This window comes from Eriocheir sinensis, chromosome 33, assembly GCF_024679095.1.
Source record: "Eriocheir sinensis breed Jianghai 21 chromosome 33, ASM2467909v1, whole genome shotgun sequence".
Lineage (NCBI taxonomy): Eukaryota > Metazoa > Arthropoda > Malacostraca > Decapoda > Varunidae > Eriocheir > Eriocheir sinensis.
Window position 1 is genome coordinate 8,619,697 of NC_066541.1, and position 24,677 is coordinate 8,644,373.

General features: G+C 42.2%; 1 protein-coding gene across 3 annotated transcripts; it reads left to right on the top strand.

The window, feature by feature from the left end:
• The first annotated feature begins 848 nt into the window (after positions 1-848).
• Positions 849-15,067, top strand: LOC127006690 (signal peptide peptidase-like 2B). Of its 3 annotated transcripts, none has more exons than XM_050876890.1 (13): positions 849-976; positions 2,726-2,857; positions 3,373-3,513; positions 4,249-4,380; positions 4,560-4,699; positions 8,150-8,206; positions 8,629-8,798; positions 9,417-9,513; positions 10,285-10,440; positions 10,939-11,053; positions 11,177-11,420; positions 13,146-13,306; positions 14,784-15,067. In XM_050876890.1, exons 1-13 carry the CDS (start codon positions 911-913, stop codon positions 14,919-14,921), a joined length of 1,749 nt encoding a protein of 582 aa, XP_050732847.1. In that variant the 5' UTR covers positions 849-910; the 3' UTR covers positions 14,922-15,067. The 3 variants fall into 3 exon arrangements, with proteins under 3 accessions (XP_050732847.1, XP_050732849.1, XP_050732848.1); XM_050876892.1 differs by having other exon boundaries at positions 14,747-14,809; XM_050876891.1 differs by lacking the exon at positions 8,150-8,206.
• The last annotated feature ends 9,610 nt before the right edge of the window (positions 15,068-24,677 follow it).

Genomic DNA, 24,677 nt, shown 5'->3' on the forward strand with positions numbered 1-24,677 from the left:
GACGTATACACATCTCAGTGGTGGCTACATATCAGGCTTAACATATCAGTCATCCCTGAAAAAAAGCACCTTTTTTTTTAACCCGGTAGCTGCGGAGATCATGTTTCTTAATGGTCCCTCTAAGCGAGAAAAATGAGAAAAAATCATCACTCGCACAAACCATTTCATTATATATATATCAAAGCATTTCTGATCAGTTTATGCATCATCTATTTTTTGGGGGTTATATCATAGCACAAATTTGGCCCGTCGCTGCAACTGGGTTAACATGACACCAAAGTGAGAGGGTTCCTAAAATAGCCGATGTACAGGACAAAATCACGTCCGGAAAATCGAACGCCGTTGTTGAAGGAATCAGCTCGCAGCCGCAAAATAGTTCCCATAGAGAGGTTCAACTTGCTTACTTATTATATTTCACTCACCGCTATCGTTTATACTTGTCGCGTTTCGGCTCCAATACATGGCACAAACATCAGAAAAACAGTTTTAATCAAGAGAATGCTTTACAACAAACGAATAGGGCAGATTTTAGAAAGAATTACGGATCCCACGTTGATGATCAATCAGTTCTTGCTTGTTTGGTCTGTCGGTCTGGTGTGTTGTCAACCATCACAAAGATCACAAGTGGAGAAAAAACTAGGATGAAAAATCCGTGAAAAAAAAAAAAAAAAACTGGGAGAGGGGAGATAATGGACGAGAAAGGGAAGGGAAGAGAGAGATTTACCCTATACTAAAATATCTATCCATGGGCCTAACTATAATTACTCCTATTACTTAAATCCAGGCAAATGCATGTTTTCCTGCTGTGTATGCCCCAGTGCGCATGCGTAGTGGACAGCAGAGCGACTTATTTCTGCGAGGAGGTATTTCTCGCAGCCCCGCCAGGCTCGGAGTGACAACAAAAACAAACATGGCGGTCCGAGCTCCAGCCGCCTGCACTGTTATTTTTGCGATTCTCAGCCAGTATGTCGTCCAGGTGAGCACTGATAAGTCTAGATAGATACAAGAAGACCTGGTGTATAGAGTGGGCGGCATTTTTGGTGTATTTGAGGCCGGCCGAGGGTACAATGAGCTTCGTGAGTAAGGTGTGTTTCCACGTTACTTAGGTGCCAAAGGGACGAGGTGCACATAGGGGTGAGGTTACGATAGGTTAGGTGAGTTCAAGGAGGAAATTAACACACACACACACACACACACACACACACACACACACAAGTTTTCCCTGTTGAGATTTCGGACTTTCTTCATCTTCGTGATAGTGCATGCCTCTTACGCTGCCATTTCCTTCTCACCTGTATTCAGTATTTTTCCTTTTACATATACATTAATCCAGGTGGCAAGCGAGTCGTCCCGTGTGTTGTAAAGGCAGTCCGAAGCACCGTTAGATTCTTGATGGCACGGTGACCATACAGATGACTTATTTAATGCACCCTTCGCAATCCCCTCTACTTCACCACCTGCTCTTCTGTTACCCTATATCTTTTCTACTAGTCTTTACACCTGGAAATCTATAGGAAAGAATGCATTGATCAAAACTACTGTGAAAATAGCCATGAAGGGTGCATAATATCAATCTTATCTGACGGAACGGACACACCAGACAGGGGCAGTGATGAGTATAGCTAAGCATTACACCCAAGTCACTCTGATAGTTTGCTTTTATATTCAGTTTCAGTAAATTTCCCAGCCTAAAAATACTAGTTCAGGCATTGGGCAGGGGCATGGGGCTGTGGTGGGTATTACACATCATCACCCACTTACTTGTTTTCCTAGTGATTGCTTAACAAACAAGGGAGTTTATAATCCTCATAAGGGGTTTCTCTTTACTTTAGGTTCTTATCATGCCAGTCATAGTTATTTTTAAAGGAGTTAACGCTTGCTCTGTTGATAACCTCTGTCAGTTTATTCCCGTGCTTCACAACTCTTGAGGGGAAATTTTAATATTCCTCTTATGGGTGCGATGTCTTGGCTTGAGTAGTTTTAGTGTGTGGCCACTGGTCTGTAGGTGTGAGTGTCTGTGAAGCCATCTGAGGAAGTCCCTATCCCCCTTACCCTGTCAACCCCTTTGAGTATTTTAAAAATCTCAATCATGATGGTTTGCTTTTATATTTAGTTTTGGGAAATTTTTCAACCTCTAAATTCACATTATACACAGGGTTGCCAAGTTTTATTTAAGATCATCACATACTCTAATCACTTCCCTTTACTTTGCCTATAAATAAGTACTGTTTGTTTGCCTGTCAGGGAGAGGCCTATACTAATTGGTCTTTTAATATACTTATGGTGGTGATTGATGTGATTCACTACACGCCTCCCCAAGAACACTTCCCTTACAAAGATATTATATATTGACTAACTTCTCTTTGATTCTTCACAATTGAGGCGTGTTGAGGAGAGGGCATAAAGGACAGAGCCATTTTTTCTAGTGTGCATTGGTAAAGGCAAGCTGCACATCACAGGAATAATAGGAAACAAGTTGGAGGGGTAAAATGACCTTGTATATGGTGTACCAAGGATCACTTTTCTCATGCAACTTGTATCTTCTTCCTTGGATGTGTAGCCTGCCTGTCCCAGTGCAACCTAGAAACAAATGTCATTGTCCCTTATACCCCTTCTCCTGATGCCTCGCTTACCTTAATGGTGGATTGTTAAAGGGTTTCAATGTGATGGTAGATTGTTTTAATACTTCCATGGCATTACACTGAGCTGAGTGGTTTGTTCTCAGGCATGGGAAGAGTACTATCCCGTGCGTGGCATCCTCAACAGCCGCCCAAATGCGTCCAGCCATGAGTCAGACAAGTACTGCGTCCTCTTCTACAGAGCCATCACCAAACTTGCTGCGGACGAAGACTCTGCGGTGAGTAAATCAAGAGTTTAAGAATTCATGAATGTTTGTGGTCACCTCTCTTGTGTGTTGAATCTTTTGTATCTATGTTGTATTCTGTATTCTGATATTGACCTCTCCTCTGGCCACTCACTCTCTTTGCTGTAATTTGAGCAGTGCCTAGCGGGCTTTTTTGTTTTTTGCCCTTGAGCTCCTTCCCTTGCTTAAAAAAAAAAGATGGTCTGGACTATCTAACTTTTCCCACATGCCTCATATAATTCACATTTCTTGATTAATTTTCTTTTCTATACTTTCATATATCATAAAGGCACCAGCAGTCTCTTTTGATTCTATTTTTTTTCTTTGAACAGCCTTCTTTCCTGTAAAAAAAGATATATAATTATGTATTTAACTTACATACGGTCAATCAAGAATTTAATATAGTTAATATCGTGGTGTATGAAGTTATTTGTAGCATCATTTTACAGGTTTCCTCTCTTGAAGAGTTTTCATGCTGGGAATCTACTCTTGATCATTTTCTTGCACAGTTGTACCGGCCAGTGTTTGATGCACTGGAGTGGAATGTGTGTGAAGAGCCGCCTCCTACCACTGCCGACCTTAAGGACAGGTTCATCTTTATATCCTCTGACGACAACTGCTCAGCCTTGGAACGAGCCAGCAGAATACAGGTAGCTTCTTATACATCACTAGAGTTTGCAAGACGCTCCCACATGACGGAGATTGTTGTTCTTTGGTAAACTTTTATACCATTGGCTGCCCAGAACTGTGGAGATGATGGGAGGTCATAATTCCTTTTGATGACTCTCCTCTCTCTCCATTCCTCTTGTCCTTTGCTGCCTGATCTGCCTTTGCTAATGTGTCAGTCAGTCAGGTGCAAGGAAGCTAACCTGCTCCTTCTGGCTCAAATACTGGAGGGTATATTTGTGGACCATTGAACATTGGATAGAATATAATTAGTTAATTCAAATTTCTTATTGCAAATCTTTCCCAGCATGTCTTATGACTAATATAAGTTTAAATGCCTTTTTCGATAAAATATTTACCGTGGCTGTTTATGTATCATGTAGGTCTCATACTCTCTAGTGGGTTTACATGAGATAATAGATAGAATTTTCTCTCATAGCTCAGCTGTGGTAGGGTTTGTATGCAACTTTATACATATTGCTCTACCTAGCACTCATATCAGGAAAAGTACCACCTAGAAAACCTGAGCTGAGGCATGTCAAAATAAAGATTGATAAACATCTTTTATTTTCACAATAATTAATTTTCTGTCAGCTCAGGTGAGTTGTTGAACATGCCCTAACCTTCACGTCTGGTGTGTCTTTGTCTCTCACAGTAGTTAGTAACCCCTGACTGATGTACTTACCACTGCTGAACAGTAAAGAAGAGTTTACTTCCAGAGTCTTGGTGGTGCTGGCACCCTCATAGTGAAGGAGAACACAAAGGGTTCTCTCAACCCCCTCAGTGAGAATGAAACCCATTATAACTTCACCTTGGCATTCCTCCACAACTCCAGCTACACGCACATCATGGTGGGTATCAGGGGAGATGGTGAGGTTAATTTGTACTTTATGAGGCCAGTATATATTCCATGACTGTGTTCAGCTTTATTTCACCACTTTACTGTTTCTCTTGGTTAAAACAAGTAAGGAAAAAGCCATGAAATGTACCAAAAAGCAATACCTTTCATCTTTTCCCCTGACCTCCTCAGGATGCCGGGGACGAGGTGACTGTGGGCCTGTATTCCCCCGAAGCCTCGCCGCTGCCCCTCAGTTTGCTGGTGATCTGGGTGCTGGCCATGATTTCTGTCTCTGTTGGTGCCTTCTGGTCCGGCAAAGTCCGCCACAAGCTGTGAGTACATCTCTGCATGCTGCTGTGTGAGGGTGTGAGGTTTGGGGTGCAAGCTGATGGGGAGAAATGATAGTTGCAGGCAAGGGAACTCAGGAAATTAATTAGACATACTCTTTTTCAACAAAGGAGTAGCTGTACGATGAAAAAAAAAAAAAAAAAAAAAAAAAAAAATTGTTCTGCTAAAAGTCTGTTAAAAAATTTAGAACCTCAACTTAAAGTGACCTTGATTCAGTGGTCCCTCTAGCACTATATGAGAATTTTTCTATAGTCAAACAGATTATTACATATATTTGACACATATTTATCCTCTTCACATCAATACCCTGTCTATAAAGGTAAAGGTAAAGTTGGGAGCAAACACTATATCTGTGCATGGCGGCAGTGCTCATCTCCATCCCGTTGGCCCGTGAGCCTGTGGTGGGAGAGGATCCATTAACCTGACGCAGGGCTAGTGTGACATCCAGGTTACCACAATTTACTGCCAACAGGTTTCCCCAGTTACTCATTTAATGACCATCCCAAAAGGATGGATGAACAGCTTGGTGGGCTGCACGCTAACTGCCCAGGCTGGGAGGCCGGGATTTGAACCCAGGCCTGTGGATTTGTAGTTGGGGATGCTAACCACTGCACTGCAGGGTAATAAGGCTAACATATTTATGATTACTTGCCTGAGTGACTTAAGGGGAGCGTCCGGTTTTGAACGGGGTTGCCATATCTCTGGTAATTATGCATGAATCACTCTGATTTTTATGCTGTGAAGTATTGACAACCTGTACATCAATTTTAGACATTCAGTCCCATTCTAGTCTCCAGCCCCGCCAGCCCCCAACAGCCCCTTCTGAAATTTATGAGTGCTATTCTGGCGTTATTATTGGCCCCACAGCCTTGATTTTTTTGTGGCTAAGACACGTTATTATATAGTGTGTTTCTACGCTTTTAGATTTTTTAATTTTGCTTTTATTTTTGTTTTATGAATTTTTTCACATTTTGCTTTTATTTTTTTTTTTACTTTTTTTGCCAAAAAAATATTAATATAAAATGACAGCTCACTTATATATAAAAAAAATGCAGCGTACTTTTGATTAAGAAACATTCCTCTGCCATTTAGTTTTTGTTTCATTGAAATCAAGCTAAAACTGGCCCCAAAATAGATTTTAGAAGGGTAATAACTTATGTTTTGAGATACGGGCCAATAAAGTTTATTCATTGATCTCACACCTGTCATTACATACTAGGAAGGTTTTCAGGTATGATATGTTTTATTATGATTATATGCAAGCTAATAGTACAATCAGGTGTGTTTTTAAGCGTATCAGGCTCCTTCTCCCACCCCTGCCCTTCCTAAAGGCAAGGTGTTATCTTGTCAAGCGTGGGGTACCAATGTTGCCCATACTCCTCATGGTTGTTCAGCTTGATGTTTTCAGTTAGAAGCCACCAGATACATAGTCTGCTGATGCTTCTTCTTTCTTCTCTGGCTTTGGCTTCCGCTGGGCTTGGCTGTGCCTCCTCCTGTCTTTATCTTGTGCTGTGAGGGATCTTCTTAGTGCCTTCGACTTGATATTGAAGGCTGTCAGCAAACATGCCTTCTGGTACCCGAAGTTGTGGTCTAATATTGCAGACTGTGCATCAAATGACAGTCTCCTGAAGCCGGCAAACTTTGCTTTCCTTGCCCGTGCCCACATCTTGCTGTGAAAGCTCTCATTTGCGTTCTGTGTGAGTCCATGGACACATCTCTCCGTTTCACATCGATGCTCTTCATCCAGGCATCCATACTCTGCTTCTTCCTCTTAGATACCCATCCCATGGCTGTGAGCAGGCAAAAAGCAGGAAACAGCGGGAAAATAAGCAGCGGTCTTGAGTCTACGCGAGGACAGATGGCGAGCGTCTACTCTCCTTCACAGCTTGGCAGGCACTAGCATCTCGGGCTTCTCGGTTGACAGTCCCAGTTCCCCCAAACACACTAGCTTTTAGTGTTGCCATATCATGTTCACCAAAAAATATAAAGATTTTGCCGTTCTTTCCACAGTTTTGGGGGAAAGAACCTGACGCTATTGATGTAAACAAACACTCGTGGTTGAGTACCGGACCTTTAAATGGGATTTAAACCAAAAGTATTGCGTGTTTTACCATAAATCTTTGTGAAATGATAGCCAATGTGCAACCCAACCACATATTTTTTTTTCACAAAAAGTAATATTTTTCATATTTTTTCGGTCTTCAAACCGGACGCTCCCCTTAATGATGTGAGACTGTTCTTGTTTAGTGAGCAACTTACCTTTTTAAAGAGTTTCTCCATGCTATATGAATGGTTGCACAATGTTTGTATACTATAAGGAATAAATGTACAGTAAAGTCTTGCATTTGGTGTGTTCAGACTTTGCAAATTTGCATTTGGCTACTAAAGTCAATCACCACCCTAATTTTCATTTGGTGACCATATTCTCCTGTTTGGTGATTATTTCACCCCATTCAGCAAACACTCAGTTGCATTTGGTGACCAAAGTCTTGCATTTGACAATTCTTGTTAACTGTTATTGCTGCATTTCCTTGCTAAAAGATTATCAGTGATAAACATTTACGATCCCAGTTTTCAGCGGCTCAGCCGCCATGTTGATGATGTCAAGCCAGCTGATGAAACAGTCATGAGTGAATCTTAACCATGTGACAACTTGTCATGCATCACCTTTCACTTTTACTAATGTAACCCATTGCCATCTACCGAGTGTGATGTGGCATCAAAGGCCTCTACGAGTACTGGAAGGAACAATGGGAGGGGTAAAGACATAGATAAACCTCAGAGTGGAAAAAAGGAGCCAAAATGCGAGTATTGTGTGTGAAATCAGTTTGGTAAATTTGCGGCTAGATCATCCATTGATTCAAAAAAAAAAAAAAAAAAAAAAAAAAAAATCCTGGTAGTTTTTTAGTATTTCAGATGAATCTGACATTTGTTTTTTTACAAATCACTTTTTCGTTTTGTGTTTCATGAAACAAATAATGAAAATCAATAGGAAACAAATGAAAACTTACCAGAAATAATAGTTTTGTCTTCACATTCCATAGAAATAAGCAAAAAGAGCATTTGAGCCCTCACTAAACAATGAGGATGACAGACTCTGAACTCCACCTCTGACAGTTGTTGTTGTTATTGTCAGTGGCAGGAGCAGCAGAGTCTGCCATCCTTATTGTTTTGTGAGGGCTCAAGCGCTTATTTTTTCCTTATTTCTTTGTATTATAAGGATGAAACTTTTATTTCTGGTGAGTTTTTCTTTGTTTGCTATCATTTTGGATTATTTGTCACAGAAATCACTAGTTTTGGAGCTAAATTTTCAGCATAGGTCATCACCAATTATCTCTTGTATCCTCTAATGACTGATTATGACAATAAAGTAATAGACGACGTTGTTGATGTGACCAACAAATTGAATGAGTTTGACTCTTTGTTATTCATAGGAGAGAAGTGATGGTGGAGGGGGATCGGTCAGCGCACGACAGGGTGGGAGCACCAGCGTAAGTGGAGGCGCCGCTTGGTTACATAGCCGGTACTCGTTTCTCCCACACGCTGTACTAATTACAGGATGAAGATTAGAGAAATTATTTTTTCATCTTATCTTTTTATTATGTGTTGATATCTGAGAATGATAGATAAAATGAGGTTTAAAGCCCAAAAATCCAAAAACATGTTGACCGAAGGCTGTGATACTAATTAACGTTTTTCCTATTGTTTTGATGATTCGCATTTGGTGAACTCAAATTTGGTGAGGTTTCTCTGGCACCAGTTAGTCACCAAATGTGAGACTTTACTCTATATATTTGTATATATGATGAGTTTGTGCTTGTGTCATATGTGTAACCAATACCCGCATCAGAAGAGAGTGCACCTGTGTAGTGGGTCTGTACCTAGTTAACAAGGGAGTGTCCCACCCTCCCAGGTACCTGAGTGAGAGGGCGAGTGAGCCAGGCGTAGGGGGGGAGGAGTTGCGTGACGGAGGGATGCCCCGAGAAGAAGCCTCCATGAACCTGTCGCCCCTCAGCATCCTCGGTTTTGTGATGCTCATGTGCCTCATGCTGCTCAGCCTCTACTTCTTCTTCGACTACCTGGGTGAGTGTAAAGCCTTGTCTCAGGGCTACCCGTCTCCAGCTCAAAACTCTTCTTTGGTGGTTGTTGAGGTTCTTTCTCCTTTGGTTATTTATTATTTTTAATGAATTGATGTAAGGTTAGTGCGTATTTTCTTCCTTTACTATTTATATTATTTTAAGACTTTATTGTGCATAATGTACTTTAGTTTTTGGTGCTACCTTTTATGGCATTGTGTACATGTATTTACTTTATTTTATTTTATTTTATTTAATCATTTATTTTCTTGATTGATATTGGGAACTTAAAGGGATGATAATTTGCAACAGATTTTTGTTTCAAGAACATCTCACTTCTGTTTTCAAGTTGACAAATATGTTTATACAGCCTCACAATGACTAATATGAATATGTGATACTTGATTTAGAAAATAAAATTGTGATGTGATAATATGCATTAATGATAAGGGTCATGGAGTATGGAATAATATAGTGTAGTGATGTGCAACTTGAAAATAGATTCTTTATGATTGATCTGCCACAAAGGTATTATTATTATTATTATTATTATTATTATTGTCATCAGGTAGATGCCGTGCTGATAAAGTTTTCCTTTAACATGTTTTCTGTGGTGGTGTTGCAGTGTATGTGATCATCGCCATGTTCTGCATTGCCTCCTCGGTGGCCGTGTTCTCCTGCCTCCACCCCATCGTGTCCCGCATCCCCTGTGGCACGTGCAGGTGAGTGTTGCTGCTCCGCCTCACTCCACAAGGCACCTGTGCCAGCCTTTGTGCAAATCTTTGTGTATCATCATAATCATAAAACTAATTTGAATTGATTACAGGTTTAGTAGTGATATTCTGAAACAGTTTTTAAGTAATATTGTTACTTGTTAGTTAATGGAAAATATGTAATTAATTTTGCTGTTGTATGAATTTGTATTCAAATGCAGGGATTAAAAGTTTTATAGTTGAGTTGTTAGGAAAGATAGTTAATGAATAACATAAATAATGGCTGAATTATAAAAGAGTGAGCAACTTTGTTCAAAAGCAGTTTTAAACAACATCGGGGAGGTGGTGGCTGATTGGTTAGCATGCAGACAGGGTGATCCCGAGGACCTAGGTTCGAGTCTCACCACAAAACACTGACAATTTTTAACATTGTTGAGTGCCAGAAAATTACTTCATGTGCTGCCCAAATCTTCAGTCAACTCTTGCTTCAGCTATTTCAGTCTTAGAGGAACACTGGGGCAGCATGGGCCAGGCAAGAGTCATACATCACAGCGGCCACTATAGATAAAATTCTCTGGTTCTGCTAATGAGCTGGATTGTCCAAGAGGCCCCATGAGAGCTTACCAGTGCATAGGCAGCATTTAAAAAGAGGAAAACATTGTTGACTTGACTTGAAAAAAGATTGAGTGGTTTAATAATAGTAACAATGTTGTAACAAAGGAATACTTCATAATGGTTAGTATATCTGTTACATTCCATTTTCCTCCTCCTTTGTTTCAGGACTCCCTACTTCAACATTTATCTGGTGCGTGGAACACTGGAGCTGCGCCAGATCCTGCTGCTGCTGTTCTCCATTGGGGTGACAGTGGTGTGGGTGGTCATGCGCAAGCAGCCCTGGGCCTGGATCCTGCAAGACATCCTTGGGATTGCATTCAGGTGAGCTGGAGTGGTCATGGGCTTGGGTTCAGTGAATTTCTTCGAGGACTGCTAATGGTTTTCATGAACATTTCAAGTTTTTAGGGAAGGATGTAAATTTGGGTATTGACTCCTTATGCATTTAAGTAACTTAAAATGTGTTTTGATGTGACAAAGTTATAATGCTTTGATTCTTCAATTTTGTTAAGTAAACACATTGATAAGGATTGCTAACATTGTTATGAAGGAATGTTATGTCTTGAAATTAAAGTGCTTATTTATGCTATTTCTGGAGATGCTTGTTTTTTGAGTCATAAATGGATTTATACGCACGTGTGTACAATTTGATCAGACGAAGAAGAGCAGCTTTTAATGTTTTCTGCAGGAGTTTGTGTATTTGTGTGAATAATTCTTTTGGAAGCATCAGTGACTGGTGTTTGATTTTGAATTGCACATCATGTTTCATAAATGTCTTGTAACTACATCATACCTCATTGTGAGTATTGCATTGTATTTCAGCATCAACGTGCTGAAGCTGATCCGATTACCAAACCTGAAGATCTGCACCATCCTCCTCAGCGGCCTGGTGGTGTACGACATCTTCTTTGTCTTCATCACTCCCTTCATAACATCAGTGAGTGGGGTGGAGCTGCAGTCCATTCATCTGATATGTAATTCATCTGATATGTACTTGTTTGCCCCTTCCTCCCTTAACTCAATTTTCTACTCACTGTGCCTCACCCTTTCCTCATGGCAGGACCAGAAGAGCATCATGGTGGAGGTGGCCAAGGGTGGGTCGAGCCAGGAACAACTTCCCATGGTGCTGAAGGTTCCTGATTTCTCTGAGATGGAGATCGCCACAATATGTCAACCCTCCGATAACTACAACCTTCTGGGCTTTGGCGACATCCTGATTCCTGGCCTCCTGGTGGCATTCGTGCACTCTTTTGACCTTCAAGTGGGCACCCCTTACCACCTCTACTACCTGGTCAATATTATAGGTAAGCATTTGATTATAACGTTATGGTAAAGGTAACAGGTTGAAAGTATGTTGTGGTATTTTTTCCATTTTGTTCCTTCTCTTACCATATAAGATAAAATAGTTATTCAGGCGGTGTTCCAAGAGAACTTAGTAAAGAAAGTAAGGGCAGTTGGTAAATTAAACTGCTGTGTGTCCTCCACAAACTGAACAAAATAGAAAGAATTATGAAAAGTGATACAGAGGAACTTGTTAGTATTAAAGAGTATGTAATTAATAAGGAGGGAAGAGTCCAGAAGCAAAAGAAAAATATTCATAAGTTAAAAATTATAAGGATTCCTTGTATGTGTGTGTGTGTGTGTGTGTGTGTGTGTGTACATTTGTGCATGAGTATTTTAAAGGCTAATGAAGGTCAGAATGACAAGGATGTGTGAAGTAAAGGTAACAAATAGATTTATTATAACAGACAGAAGTAGCTATTAAAATTAAACAGACAAATGTGTTTGGTAATAATTATACATAGAGATTACTCAAGGAAATCAGTCGGGTGATCAGAACTAAGGTGACCAAGATGTTACATAATAAGAGGAAGAGAGACTTTACTGCTTACTTCTCTTGTCTGATATTAATATTGGACCCATATTTGTGCATACAGGAAACAACATGCATGATAATAATCACATTAGTACTTGTTTTTCCAAAGTTCCAATTCCTCTGGAGAAGTAAATAGTGCTTGACAAATAAAAACCTTGCCTAATAATTACTACTATTTAAATACATCAAGCATTAATAAAGTCAACAATACGTAATAGAACACATACAGTTGATCATACATACGCCAACACAGACAGAACGATGCACAGCTCAGGATGACAGGGAAGGCTGGTTGGCTGGCTGACTGGTTGGCTGGTTGGCTTTATGGTGAAGTCATTAGGAGCAACTGAGGCATGCTAGTGAGCAGAAACCAGGCTGCCTCTACTCATGCTCACACCCCCTCACCCTGCTGACAACACCCTCCTACTTCCTGCTAGGCACTTCTATCACACTTCCTGCTTTTTCATTTGACCCCCTCTCCCCATTGTTAGGGGTCTCCCATTGTTATCTACCCTTGTTATGCCTTTCAGTAATCCATGTGCTGTTTTATATCCTGCTAACTTTGTCTTGCTAGCTGTTGTGTATCCTATTCCATTTTTTTTATATTTTACTATGATTAGCATCCTCTTACTAACTTCATTACTGTTACATGTTCTTTCATATATTAATAATCAATTACTCTGTGAGACTGATTGGAGGCATATTACCTCCATAGTCTGTAAATGCTTACTCTGGTTGTAGGGGGATTGGCAAGCTACCCAGAAGTGTACTCTGCTCTCTGGGTTGTTTCTGTAAGAGATAATCCTAACTGGATGAGGTTAAGGGAGTGCTCACAAAGCTCATGGCTTGAGCAAGTCTGTGGAGTAACCCCTGGTGATGGCATCGTAGGGTGGCTGAGGCAATGTGTCCCCCTTGGCACATGTCCCCACTGATTTATTAGTTGAACCTAGAAGTTATAGAAGCCATGGCAGGCACACAACTAGGTGTATAAATAAAATTAGAGCCTTTCTGCCTGAACAGGTTGGGATGTACTAACATCAGACAGAAAAGTGGAAAATGTTTGGAAAAGACTGTCCTAGAGTCCCTGATGATGAGCAATGAAGAGCTGTAATAATATAACCCACAAGTTTGTCCTTGTTCCCTCCCTGTTCAGGTTATGGCACAGGGCTAGTGGCCACCTTCATCGCCCTGTGGCTGCTGAGTCGTGCCCAGCCAGCCCTCCTCTACCTGGTGCCCTTCACCCTCATCCCCACCCTGATCACTGCCCTCATCCGGGGGGAGTTCAAGGCCATGTGGTCAGGTGATGCGGACAAGGTGAGTTCTGCCTCTTGTTCTTCCCTCACTCACCTGCCTGGCCTGACCATCCTAACTTCATGTGTCTAGGCCTACATCTACTTCCCTCCTCCCATCCTTTTCTGTATCCCTCCCCCTATCTTTCTGTGCCCCATTCATCTCTCTTTTTCCCTCCCTCCCTCCCTCCTTTTCCCTTATCTCCCCTTTCCCTTGATGTCTCAGCAAATGGTTACTGGGTCTTCATGAGGGAAAATTACTCTATTTGCATTTTAGTTTGTTTATTTACTCTTTTATGTCTACCCTAGTGTTTGATATTTGGTACTTACTTTATTGATTTTTTCCCATGTCAAAAATTCATAAAGAAATTTTGTGTAATGTTTTTTTACTTTGTTTGTATAAATCTGATTAAGTTGACTACGTTAATTTATTTAAGTTTTCTCTCCTGCTCAGTTTCAGTCACTGTTTGAGTAAGTGAAAACACCCCCTAACATCCCCTGACATAAATTATGTATTACTCCTGCCTAAACCACTTACATGTCTTGGCTCAAAGGCTGAAGCAAATGCTCCTTAATTTACAGCTTTGATTGCTATGATGGAATTTTTGTTATAAAGACAAGCTTTAGGCAGCTTTAATTGCTACTGATATCATTTTTGTTATTTAGACAAGGTGGATAATTATGATATGGCTGCCATAGTAGCTGTAGACTTGTAACTTGGTTAACTGCATCTTGGGCTTTATTGGCTAATATTTATTAATTTCAGAGATTAGCAGTGAATATGTAGTGTAGATGAATTTGTTTTTATAGTAGTTGTGTGTATGTTTGTGTTGATTTTATGCAAATAATAGGAACTGTGCAGAATTTTTCTTTTTTTGCATATTGCATAGTCATGTTAGCCAGTGGTTCATATTTTTTTTTTTCCCCAGAGAAGGATAGGTACCAGAAATAGACTTGGTGCTTATTTTCATGTATCGTGTGTACATTTGTGACTGTCAGTAACAGTTGAACTTGTCTAGCTGCCAGCAAAGTAGTTTTCAGCCACCTTTCAGAGACATTTTCCAACAGTTCCTTGCTGATCTTTGTTGGGTTAATGTTTACATGTGCAGTTTATAAAGTAACAATATAGTGAAGCCAGTTTAGGCAGCAGTGTGCAAAATAAGTTAGAAGCTGTGACATGAAATCAAATGCTTGAGAATGCTTGAGTGAGTAATTAAGCCAATATATGAATATGAAACCTCTATAATTTGTCAAAAATTGATACCAACGGGTGTGTTGTAAGAGGAAGCATCATAGTGATGGCGCTGCAAACTGATTTTTCTTAAAGCAACACTAGTGCTCCATTAAAAGTTAGCGTAGTGAAAGTGAATGTAAATCATTAATGAGTGGAAAAGTGTTGAATATGATGTGTACTGTAGACTAATAATTGGATCAGTGAAGAAGCTGAGGTGTGTTTTGTTGAAAGGGTGATGCTAACAGTGTTCTACTGCTGCTGCCACCAGGTTGGAGGTGAGGGTGGCAAAGGGAAGGGGGGCCCCAAAGGAGGTAGGTTGCCCTGCACCTTAGCCTTGGTCAGTGTTGTCATGAATGTGGGCATTGTAGTGTCTCGTGGGGAACTGTTGCTTAGTCTGTGTGCCTAGGCTCAACCTGCATACAACTTGACACAATCCATGTCCTCTCACTAGGCCTATCTTTATGTAAGAACATAAGAACATAAGAACGTTTGAGTCTGCAAGAGGCTGGTAGGCCTGTACAAGGCAGCTCCTTTGAACCTAAGCTCCCGTGTATCTAACCCCACCTAATATCGCTGTCCATGAATTTATCTACTCTATTTTTGAATGTGACAATTGTATTGGCACTCACCACATGACTGCTAAGCCTATTCCACTCATCCACAACCCTGTTAGTTAACCAATTTTTGCCTATGTCCCTGTTGAATCTGAATTTATCCAGTTTAAACCCATTACTTCATGTCCTACCCGGTTCTCTTACCAACAAAACCTTATGAATATCCCCCTTATTAAAGCCCTTCATCCATTTATAAACCTCGATCATGTCTCCGCACACTCTTCGCCTTTCTAGAGAATGCAAGTTTAACTGTTTGAGTCTTTCCTCGTATGGCAAGTTTCTCAACCCCTGAATCATCTTAGTCATCCTCCTCTGTACTGATTCTAACATTTTGATATCCATTCTATAGTAAGGTGACCAGAACTGAACTGCATAGTCAAGATGAGGTCTAACTAATGCTAAATATAGTTTGAGGAAGACTTCGGTGCTTCTGTTGCTTACGCTCCTTGAAATATGAGAGTGTCATTTAAGCAATAGTTATGTGAGGGGTTGTTCCTACCTGAACTCAGAATACTGCGCTTCCCTACATTGAACTCCATCTGCCATTTATCCGCCCAGTCATACAATCTGTTTAGTTCATCCTGGAGAATACTAGCGTCCTGATCCGACTCAATTACTCTACCGATCTTGGTATCATCTGCAAACTTACTGACATCAATACTAGTTTCTGTATCTAAGTCATTGATATAAATAATAAACAAAAGTGGACATAATACCGAACCTTGTGGGACCCCACTCGTAACGCATCCCCAGTCAGATCTTTTACAATTGATTTGCACTCTTTGCTTCCTATTGCTAAGCCACACCTTGACCCAGTTCAAAACTTTACCCTCTACTCCGTGAGCCTGTAATTTAAGCAACAGTCGTTGGTGAGGAACTTTGTCAAATGCTTTATTATAATCAAGATAGATTACATCATAATTTTCATCTCTGTCTACCGCCTCAAATACTTTATTGTAGAAGGACAAGAGATTGGTGAGGCATGACCTACCTTTAGTGAACCCATGCTGCGAGTCGTGAATTAAGCTATGTTTCTCTAGATGCTCCCGAATGTTCCTGGCTATTATGGACTCCAGCATCTTGCCTATAACCGATGTTAAGCTAATTGGGCGATAGTTTGAAGCAGCTGACCTGTCCCCCTTTTTGAAAATCGGCATCACATTAGCTACTTTCCATAGGCTGGGCACATAACCAGTATTTACCGACATCTTAAAGATGTCGGTTAGTGGGTCACTGAATGCATCACCTAATTCCTTTAATACCCTCGGAAATATCCCGTCAGGACCTGGCGACTTATTCTTCTTAAGCTTACCTATCTCATCCTGAACTACTTGCCTGGTAATGATTATATCCCACAATTTATCGCCATCCCCGCCCTCGTACACCTGAATCCTTTCCGGAATAGTCATTCGATCCTCCTGTGTGAATACTGAAAGGAAGTAGTCGTTCAGCAATGTGCTCATATTTTCGTAATTTTCCACTAGCTCCCCTGTGTTTGTTTTCAGCGGTCCAATTTTCTCCCTTGTTTTTGTTCTTTACATCTGAAAGAAGCCCTTAGGATTACTTTTTGCCTCATTTGCTACTTTGATCTCATAATTCCTTTTTGCTATCCTGGTGTTTTTCTTCACTAATCTAGATAGTTCGACATACAGGCCCCCGAGATGTGTTTCACCATTCTTTATTTTCTGATAAATTCCCTTCTTTAACCCTATCTCGTGTTTTAGTCCACGAATCATCCACTTAGGGTCATTGTTTTCTTTTCTAAGTGTTCGCTGTGGTATATGCTGTCCTTGCCCCTCTACTATTACTTTAACTAAATTATTGTAAGACATTTCTACCTGGTTCTCCTGGCTCCAACCCACAGTTCTGGCCCTCATGAATTTGCTCTTCTAAAATCTGGCACTATCACTGGGTTTGGTTCGCGGGTTACCACCCAGTCTAAGCTAAAACGGACCGTTCTGTGGTTACTATTTCTTAACTCTCCGCCCACTTCCAACTCATGTAGCAAGTTTCCATTATTAGTTAGGACTAAGTCTAATATGTTATCTCCTCTGGTAGGCTCAGTAACTTCCTGCTTAAGGAAATTATCTTGTATAACTTCAAGAAAGTCCTCGGCTTCCAGGTCACCCACTAGGTCTTCCCAGTCTATATTCCTATAATTAAAGTCCCCCATTACGCAGACATTTTTACTCCTACTCGCCCTGCCAGTTTCCTGTAGTAATATACTCGTGTCCTGCCTGTTAAGGTTGGGTGGCCTTTACAGAACTCCTAGAGTTAGTTTTTCTTTCCCTTTGTAAACGTCCACCCAAACTGATTCTGAATCCATATTAGTTTTGACTGAATTGTTAACAAAACATTTAAGTGAGTCTTTAACATGTAGCGCAACTCCACCTCCCTTTCTGTCCCTTCTGTCTTTTTGAAACATCTGATAACCTGTTATTTCAAATTCCTATCTAAAATTTCTATTGGGAGTGTCTATCCATGTCTCAGTGATCGCTATTATGTCAAAATTTTCTGAACAAGCTTCACCCCTTAGTAAGTCTATCTTGTTTTTGAGGCTCCTGCTGTTAGTATAGAAGATTCTTAGCCCGCCCTCTGTTACTCCCCTATAATTACTTCTAAGTTGCCTGGTTGTATTATGAGCTAGATGTCCTCTCCCATTACTCCTCCCATTGCTCCCATTACTCCTCCCCCCCTCGCCTATACTGAAAAATCCCTCAGGGTACCAAGTGCTCACTCAAGGGAGTCTGAGAGAGCCTCAACACCCTTGAACGTCAAGTGTATCCCGTCACGGGCGTAGAGGGCGTCATTGCCAAAGAAGAGGTCCCAATTGTCGACGAACAGCCACCCATTGTGCTCACAGTGCTCAGCAAGTCTGCTGTTCACTGCTATCGCCCTGGACAGCCATTCATCGCCAATGCCCCTCCTTGGCAGGATGCCACACACTACTGGCGACCCACCAGCGTCTCTTATCCTACCTAACAATTCCCTAAAACACCGGAGAAGGTCCTTGCTTGGCACACGTGAAACGTCGCTTCTGCCACAAGAAAGACAATGGGGTTCGATCCCTCGCTTGCCATACACGCCTCAATCCTGTCTGATATATGGCCCACCCCTGCCCCTGGGAAACACACCCTCGTCCTGTTCTTATCCTTGGAGCAAAAATACCTGTCAACATAACGCACCTGACTATCACCAACAACAAGCACCTGGCGGCCAGAAGGAGGGGTGGGTGAAGTGGGGAGGGGAGAGTGGGAAGGGAGGGGAGGGACCTGCTGTGAAGAATGAGGATAAATTGTGGAGGAGGTGGAGAGGAGGAGGTGGAGAGGAGGAGGAGGAGAAGGAAGAGGGAGAGGAAGAGGAGGATGTTGGGGAGGAGGAGGAGGAGGAGAATGGGGAGAAGGAGGAGAAGGAAGAGGAAGGAGGAGGGGTAGAAAGGGAGGGTGAGGGGGGGAGGGAGGAACGGACGAGGAGAGGGAGGAAGAGGGGGAAAGGGAAGGTGAGGGACAGGTGTGGGAGGGAGGGACGAACGAGGAGGCTGAGGATGAGGAGGATAAAGAGGGAGAGGAGGAGGAGGAGGGGGGGAGGGGAGAGGGGGGATGGAAGAGGAAGGCAGGGAGGAGGAGGAGGAGAAGGAAGAAGAGGAGAAGGAGGGGTGGGAAGAGGGGAGAGTGGAAACGGTCGAGGAGGAGGAGGAGGAGGATGGGAGGGGCTGCTGTGTGGGAGAAGAGAATACCAAAGCCGGTGATGGAGGGGAGGAGGACGAGGAAGAAGAGGAAGAGGAAGAGAAAGGGGAAGAGGAGGAGGCGGGGCTTGTTGCTGCTGTATTAAATAATAAGTCTACCTGGGCGGCAAGAGTCATAACCCTATTCTGTAACTCTCTGATCATCCTTCTGAGTCTTAAAGCAGAACCTACAAATGTCCTTGGAAAGAAAGTACTGCTTGGCCATGCGAAGGCCACACCCGGAACAACGCTTGAGGGACGGCATGGTGAAGATATGGGCGAGGCAAGACGAAAATAATTTGGCGCGTTGGGACAATAACAAAAGTCCGCAGCTGTGGTGAGGTTGTCAGGTCAAATCTCTTGGGAAAAACGTGTATCTACGAAAACAAACCAGCAGCTGTTGTCAGGTCGCAGTCAGGTCAACTCCCTGGGGAAAAGGGTGTGTCTCGGAAAAAAGGCGCGGTTATTTCTACCTCTCAAGACAAAACACGTGCCTTTATTATTATAATGAGAAATCAAGATAATATAAATTAATAATATAAATAAGATAATAACTGTGTTCACTAGGTTTGCGTAGAAAGGTGAATTATCTAGTGTTTTGTGTGGACTTAGAAATTAACGTAGCTTGGCGCGCCTGATTCACGTGTTCCTATTACCACAAAACAGTAAAGTATCCTAATAGTAGAAGGAAAAGAAACACAAAAGCAATATAAAACCGTGTAGCACTGGGTTCTCGTGAAAAAGTGTTGAAGTTGGTGTAGGTGTGAGAAGCTTAATACATTTGGCCTAGAACTAACTGTGGATCACTATCTAACTAGGTAAATACTAAATCAGAACACTTAGCAGTCTGTAGTATGCAGGTAGTGGTAGTCCTCCTGATTGTGTAGTCCTCCAGCACAGCAACAAGCTCCCAAGCACAGAGCGCCTCAGAGCACACCACAAAAGCAGAGGAAAAAGGCTAGTTGGCACCACACAGCAAAAAGTCAACGTCTTAACCCTAGGAAGGTCAGCGTGTGACTGAGGAAGGTCAGTGTGCGACTGAGGAAGGTCAGCGTGTGACCGAGGAAGGTCAGCGTACGACTGAGGAAGGTCAGCGTGTGACTGAGGAAGGTCAGCGTGTGACCGAGGAAGGTCAGCGTACGACTGAGGAAGGTCAGCGTGTGACTGAGGAAGGTCAGCGTGTGACTGAGGAAGGTCAGCGTGTGACTGAGGAAGGTCAGCGTGTGACCGAGGAAGGTCAGCGTACGACTGAGGAAGGTCAGCGTGTGACTGAGGAAGGTCAGCGTGTGACTGAGGAAGGTCAGCGTGTGACTGAGGAAGGTCAGCGTGTGACTGAGGAAGGTCAGCGTGTGACTGAGGAAGGTCAGCGTGCGACTGAGGAAGGTCAGCGTGTGACTGAGGAAGGTCAGCGTGTGACTGAGGAAGGTCAGCGTGTGACTGAGGAAGGTCAGCGTGTGACTGAGGAAGGTCAGCGTGCGACTGAGGAAGGTCAGCGTGTGACTGAGGAAGGTCAGCGTGTGACTGAGGAAGGTCAGCGTGTGACTGAGGAAGGTCAGCGTGCGACTGAGGAAGGTCAGCGTGCGACTGAGGAAGGTCAAAGACTGAGGAAGGTTAGCGTGTGACTGAGGAAGGTCAGCGTGTGACTGAGGAAGGTCAGCGTGTGACTGAGGAAGGTCAGCGTGCGACTGAGGAAGGTCAGCGTGTGACTGAGGAAGGTCAGCGTGCGACTGAGGAAGGTCAGTGTGCGACTGAGGAAGGTCAGCGTGCGACTGAGGAAGGTCAGCGTGCGACTGAGGAAGGTCAGCGTGTGACTGAGGAAGGTCAGCGTGCGACTGAGGAAGGTCAGTGTGCGACTGAGGAAGGTTAGCGTGCGACTGAGGAAGGTCAGCGTGTGACTGAGGAAGGTCAGCGTGCGACTGAGGAAGGTCAGCGTGCGACTGAGGAAGGTCAGCGTGTGACTGAGGAAGGTCAGCGTGCGACTGAGGAAGGTCAGCGTGCGACTGAGGAAGGTCAGCGTGCGACTGAGGAAGGTCAGCGTGTGACTGAGGAAGGTCAGCGTGTGACTGAGGAAGGTCAGCGTGCGACTGAGGAAGGTCAGTGTGCGACTGAGGAAGGTCAGCGACTGAGGAAGGTCAGCGAGCGACTGAGGAAGGTCAGTGTGCGACTGAGGAAGGTCAGCGTGCGACTGAGGAAGGTCAGTGTGCGACTGAGGAAGGTCAGCGTGTGACTGAGGAAGGTCAGCGTGCGACTGAGGAAGGTCAGCGTGCGACTGAGGAAGGTCAGCGTGCGACTGAGGAAGGTCAGCGTGCGACTGAGGAAGGTCAGCGTGCGACTGAGGAAGGTCAGCGTGCGACTGAGGAAGGTCAGCGTGCGACTGAGGAAGGTCAGAGTGCGACTGAGGAAGGTCAGTGTGTGACCGAGGAAGGTCAGCGTGCGACCGAGGAAGGTCAGTGTGCGACTGAGGAAGGTCAGCGTGCGAGTGAGGAAGGTCAGCGTGCGAGTGAGGAAGGTCAGCGTGCGACTGACTGTCTAGTTGTATTAGATGAACCTAATTGTACATATACACACATGGGTAGGATGAAGGGATGATAGTATTAGCGATCAGTGTCCATACCTTCTCACACCATGATGAGTCTTGAGGTAGTGAAGCATACCCAGTGATGAGATGCATAACAGGGGTGAATATGTAGCCTGTGGTTCTTATAATTATATGGGCAGTGAGAATTTACTGAAGTATATTTTGTATGTTAGAAATGTCTGCAACAGAATCCTTGCAGCCTTATTTGTTTTTGTTTAGGTGCTGTATTAGTCATCAGAAAAGATGCGTAGATTGGATATATGGTTCGTTTTTACTTACATTAAATTTTTCTGTGTTGTTTACTGGTGATGATACTTGAGCATATTAGAAAGTGTGGAATAGTAACAAGAGAGAGAGAGAGAATCTTTTTTTTTTCTCTCTCTCTCTCTCTCTCTCTCTCTCTCTCTCTCTCTCTCTCTCTCTCTCTCTCTCTCACCCTCCGTCACCCCAGACAGACACTTCACAGGGGGGGGGGGGGTAGTAGGTGTAGAGGAAAACGTGTGGGTGTGGATTGGAATGGATACTAAGCTTACACTGCCCTCCTTGTGTGCTAAACTCATCATCATCTCCTCCTCCTCCTCCTCCTCCTCTTCTTCTTTTTCTTCTTCTTCTTCTTCTTCTCTTCTCCTTTTATATCCTTCCTTTTCTGCCATTCTTCTCTGTAAGGGCAGGTACACACAGCATCCCATATGTATATTAGTTAGGATTTGTAGATATGTGAAAATAATGTGCTTGGGAACTTGGTATGAGTTAAATTATCAGGTGTATGAGTTAGTTTAAGGGTCTCTCTCTCTCTCTTCTCTCTCTCTCTCTCTCTCTCTCTCTCTCTCTCTCTCTCTCTCTCTCTCTCTCTCTCTCTCTCTCTCTCTCTCTCTCTCTCTCTCTCTCTCTCTCTCTCTCTCTCTCTCTCTCTCTCTCTCTCTTCTCTCTCTCTCTCTCTCTCTCTCTCTCTCTCTCTCTCTCTCTCTCTCTCTCTCTCTCTCTCCTCTCTCTCCTCTCCTCTCTCTCTCTCTCTCTCTCTCTCTCTCTCTCTCTCTCTCTCTCTCTCTCTCTCTCTCTCTCTCTCTCCTCTCTCTCTCTCTCTCCTCTCTCTCTCTCTCTCTCTCTCTCCTCTCTCAAGCAGTGTTTCTTAAAGGTGGCCACTCTCTCAGGGGTCCGTGGAATGTTCCAAGGTGTCCGCAGGATAATTTTTTATATCGATTTCAGGCAAATTTGCCAAAACGTCATAAATCTATTTTGTAGCACCAAATCCTGATGGCTTTTTACAGTGGCTAAGTCACATTGGGATGGAAGTAATTTAATATAATAAAATTATAATAATAAAGGGTCCGCTACATGAGTAATTTTAATAAAAGGGGTCCGCTGCACAAAAAAGTTTAAGAAACACTGCTCTAAAGGAACCTTATGCTGATGAAGAAGTGCGACTCATAAATGTAGTACGAGAAACATGCGCTAAACACTTCTAATTGTATAAACCTGAGGGAGTTGTATAGTTCTAAATATTAATGTGTATTTTATTTATTTTTTTTTTTTTAATATGTAAAGGCAAGGTTGGTTGATTGACCGATTAAATTGGCTCAAGATTAGTTGATTTTATTTACTGATTGATTCTTCTTTTCTTTCTTTTTCTTCTTCATTTAATGTCTTTATTTTCTTATTTTCCCTTTTTTGTCAGATTAGATACATGGAACAGATGACATATTTCCTTGTTATTGATTTTAAACATTTATTTATTTATTGATTGAATAATTTACTTTGTGATTCATTGCTTGACGAGACACATATACTACATACATATTTGGGAGAGTGAAATGCCTTGGTTTACACCACCAACCAGCACCACCACCACCACTTTCACACTCCCTACTTACTTCACCCAATCACCTTCCTGTTGGGGGTGTTCACACTTTTCTACCTCCCACACAAAGGAAAACATGAGATACTGATGGCTCAACATTCATACAAAGCAAACACTTGAAAATGTAATAGTAGATGGTTGGTGAGGTAACTGAGAAGCAGGCTTCTGTTGAGTGTATATTTTTGTCACATATACTTCTTTACCAGACACTCTTCCTATTTGTATATAATGGCATACTTTCATTGCAAAAACTTGATGGGACTTTTTTGGATTATGACTGTGGGTTATAAAGTATTTTTGTCCTTTATTTGTGGTAAGTTTGTTGTGTATTTTCTGGATTGCAGTGTAGCATATATGTTAGGTTCCTCTGCTCTGATTTTCAGTCAAGTAACATTGTATTGTTCAACTGCAGTAATTTGTGTTCATCATCATCAGCATTGTCTTGAACCTCTTTGCTTCATTCTGTTTTTTTAGCTGTTCTTTTTTCCTCCTCCTCCTCCTGCTTCCACATAATGATCATTAACATCATAATCACCATCACTAGATACAATGTTTTTGTTGATGTCCTCATTTTTTCATAATGATTTTGCCTTTTGTGTCCTCTACAGCAACGCCTTCTTAAATGTTGTTAGTGCCCTCCCCACCACCTTCCTCCTTACCTTTCCTGCCAGGTAAGACTGTGTTCCACTGTGTGCTGCTGCTGGTGGTGGGGGTGGTGGTGGTGATAATGGTGACGATGGTTGTAGCAAAGTGGTCAAACTTCATATTTTGCCTGAAGCTGCTATTATTGTTCCTTTGACTTTGTAGTGGCTGTAGTACCATAATATGTAGTTTTGTGTATTGTGAATAGATATGTTATTGCTTTTAGTGCTGGAGAAGCTAAAGCTTTGCATGTCCTTGAGTCTTGAATTACTCATGCTTCATACTGCTAATGATTTTTACAGAAGGTCAAATAACATAACCATTAACCAGTATCAAAATACTAAAGCTATGCGTAAAACTAACAGCTAATATCATGAAAGTGTATGACTTTTACATATAGACAGGGAGTAAGATATGAAATCATAGCCAACAACATCACATATTAAAACATACAAGTTAATTTTTACTGTTAGAGGTTTTGAATGTTAAGAGTCAAACTAGAATAATGATATATAAGTTATGGAGTTTGTCAATTGCTTTAGTAAAATGAGGTAAGTGATTAACCCTGTCACATACCAAAAGTTTAATTAGTTTCTATTTCCACTGCGATATCCGTCTGGGGCTCCCTATCATGTTATCAGTTTCAGCCACGAGTATTCTTTTTTCCTGGCATTATTATATATCATTGGTTTTGGAAGAGATTATTCTGCCTTATGAAAGAAAAAAATATCAAGAAATGCAAATAA

What these genes read in the sequence shown, in the direction of transcription:
- LOC127006690 (XM_050876890.1), top strand. Translation starts at nt 911, where the DNA reads ATGGCGGTCCGAGCTCCAGCCGCCTGCACTGTTATTTTTGCGATTCTC. An exon ending in GACAGGGTGGGAGCACCAGC is followed by an intron (nt 8,207 to 8,628) that starts GTAAGTGGAGGC and finishes CCACCCTCCCAG; the next exon opens with GTACCTGAGTGAGAGGGCGA. An exon ending in ATCCCCTGTGGCACGTGCAG is followed by an intron (nt 9,514 to 10,284) that starts GTGAGTGTTGCT and finishes CCTTTGTTTCAG; the next exon opens with GACTCCCTACTTCAACATTT.